The 2,274-nt window shown below is 41.8% G+C and overlaps 1 protein-coding gene across 1 annotated transcript in view; it reads left to right on the forward strand.

Annotated features, from left to right (window-relative positions):
* Window positions 1–2,036, forward strand: part of LOC147468786 (uncharacterized) — a 35,580-nt gene extending 33,544 nt beyond the window's left edge. The window contains exon 7 of the mRNA XM_086552360.1: window positions 1,742–2,036. Coding sequence (XP_086408486.1) covers window positions 1,742–2,001 — 260 coding nt within the window. The 3' untranslated portion in view covers window positions 2,002–2,036. The remainder of the gene's footprint in view (window positions 1–1,741) is intronic.
* The last annotated feature ends 238 nt before the right edge of the window (window positions 2,037–2,274 follow it).

Raw genomic sequence — 2,274 nt, forward strand, 5'->3', positions numbered from 1 at the left:
CTTCTTTCGTGCGCTCACTCAACCGGCCATCAACGGCGGGTCATGAATATCAAGATTCTCATGGACAGCTTTTACACGTTCCTCATCCACGCTCGGTATCCAGATCTTACATGTCTTGCGGCTAGACCGACTCGGGCGACCAGTTTCTTGTGGCCTCGATTTTGTTTTTGCAGCGAAACGGGGAATTTGCTGTGTCCGCTTGCAAATGCATTGATTGAGCTGATGGTTTGAGTGTGTTTGGAGGAAGGCAGGTGGTGATGTATAGATTTGTGTTTTCTTGTTTGGTCATTAGCGTTACCATACGCCCCCCCCCCCCATCTCTCTCTCTCTCTCTCTCTCAAAACATACTCTCTATATATATGCTTATCATATATATATCTATATCTCACTTTTTAGAAATTCAATCTTTCTATTTATCTATCTATAACAATCTCATATACTATCTATCTATCTATCTATCTCTCTCTTTCTCCCTCTCTCTCTCTCCCTCTCTCTCAGCCCTCTCGTCCCGTCCCCTCATTACCCCTATCCCCACAAAATAACCCTTTCCCAAACACCTATTCCCTATCCACTATCCCTCTTCACTCCCTTATTCAACCAACCCTTTTCCCTCTAATAATCCCTTCCCGTTTCCAATATCCACTATTCTCTAATCTTTCTCCTCCCCTTAATAACCTTTTCACTTTCTCCACTCATTCCCTATCCCCGTAATCTTCTTTCATCCTTTCCCTATGTCCCTATCATTTTCCCTTTCTTTCCCAAATATCGCCTTTCCTCCTTTCCCCCCTTTCCCTATCTTCTTTCCCCCTTTTCCCTCTTCCCCTTTCCTCCTTTCCCCTATTCCCTATCTTCTTTCCCCCTTTTCCCTCTTCCCCTTTCCTCCTTTATCCCCTTCCTCTTTCCCCTTTTCCCTTTCCCTTTCCCTTATTCCCTATCTTCTTTCCCTTTCTCCCTTCCCCTTTTCCTTCTTTCCCGCTCTCCCCCTTCCCCCCTTCCTTCCTTCCTTCCTTCCTTCCTTCCCTCCTTCCTTCCTTCCTTCCTTCCTTCCTTCCTTCCTTCCTTCCTTCCTTCCTTCCTTCCTTCCTTCCCTCCCTCCTTCCTTCCCTCCTTTCCCCCTCCCCCTTCCCCCTCTTCCCCCTTCCCCCCTTCCCTTTCCCCCTATATCATACGCTTCTCTTGAATCAAACGTTAAATACATTTATAAATATAAAATATAAAATACAAAAGACAAATGTAAATCGTAGCCGTGCGACGTGGATGGGATTCGAACCCTGGCAGGAGACCCTATTGGATTAGCAGTCCAACGACTTAACCACTCGGCAACCTCGTCGCTGGGTAATAATTGGGTGATTGTCATTATCTTTCTCCGTTATTTATTTATTTATTTATTTAACTTTTTTTTAATTATTATTAGACTTGGTAGAGTCGTGGCTTTTGTTTAATGACTGTATGTGTGATGTTTCTGATATGTATAGTCTGCTATGTATGTATATATCTGTATTATAAGCAAAACACACACACACAACACAACAACACCACAAACACACACACACAACCACACCACACACACATAAATAATATATATCTATAATCAATAAAATATATATATATTATATAAATAATAAATATATATGTGTGTGTGTGTGTGTGTGTGTGTGTGTGTTTGAGCGTGCGTGCATGTGCGTGTGCTTGTTATTCTCCCAGTGTTTCCGTTCACTCAATCCACCATTCTCTCCCGCAGGTATTCCTCCACCAATATTAACCTGGTGGCAAAAGGGGTCACTCCTGGACGATGTTAGCGAGGTCAATACAAGCCACGTGACCCGAAACACCTTGACCTTGCCGCCTCTGACCCGAGCTGACCTCCATAAGGTGTTGACGTGTCAGGCATCGAACTCTGACCTTTTAATTCCTCTATCAACTGCTGTAACGATTGAAATAGATTGTGAGTATTGGCTCAGGAAAATTCGAAAGGAATTTAAAAAAAAAAAAAAAAGATAGTTTTTTTCCCTCTGAAATGCACAAAAATGATATTTTTCCAACGAGTCTTTTTGGTGTGTTTTGGTGACATATTTATTTATTTTTATATGAAATTCGGTTTTTATATAGTAACGTAATCCTTCACGATATAATTAAGACCCATTGGAGTGAAAATTAACCATTAGGATTTATTTATCTAACTTATACTTCCCGTACGCACTTCTTATCAGCTGATGAAAACATGGGCTTTGGATTATTTATATCACTAACCTCTCTCTGTGTCGGTCTCTCTCT

The sequence above is a fragment of the Penaeus japonicus genome, unplaced genomic scaffold (assembly GCF_977035675.1).
Source record: "Penaeus japonicus unplaced genomic scaffold, GWHDUDI00000001_assembly GWHDUDI00000026, whole genome shotgun sequence".
In the NCBI taxonomy this organism is placed as follows: Eukaryota; Metazoa; Arthropoda; class Malacostraca; order Decapoda; family Penaeidae; genus Penaeus; species Penaeus japonicus.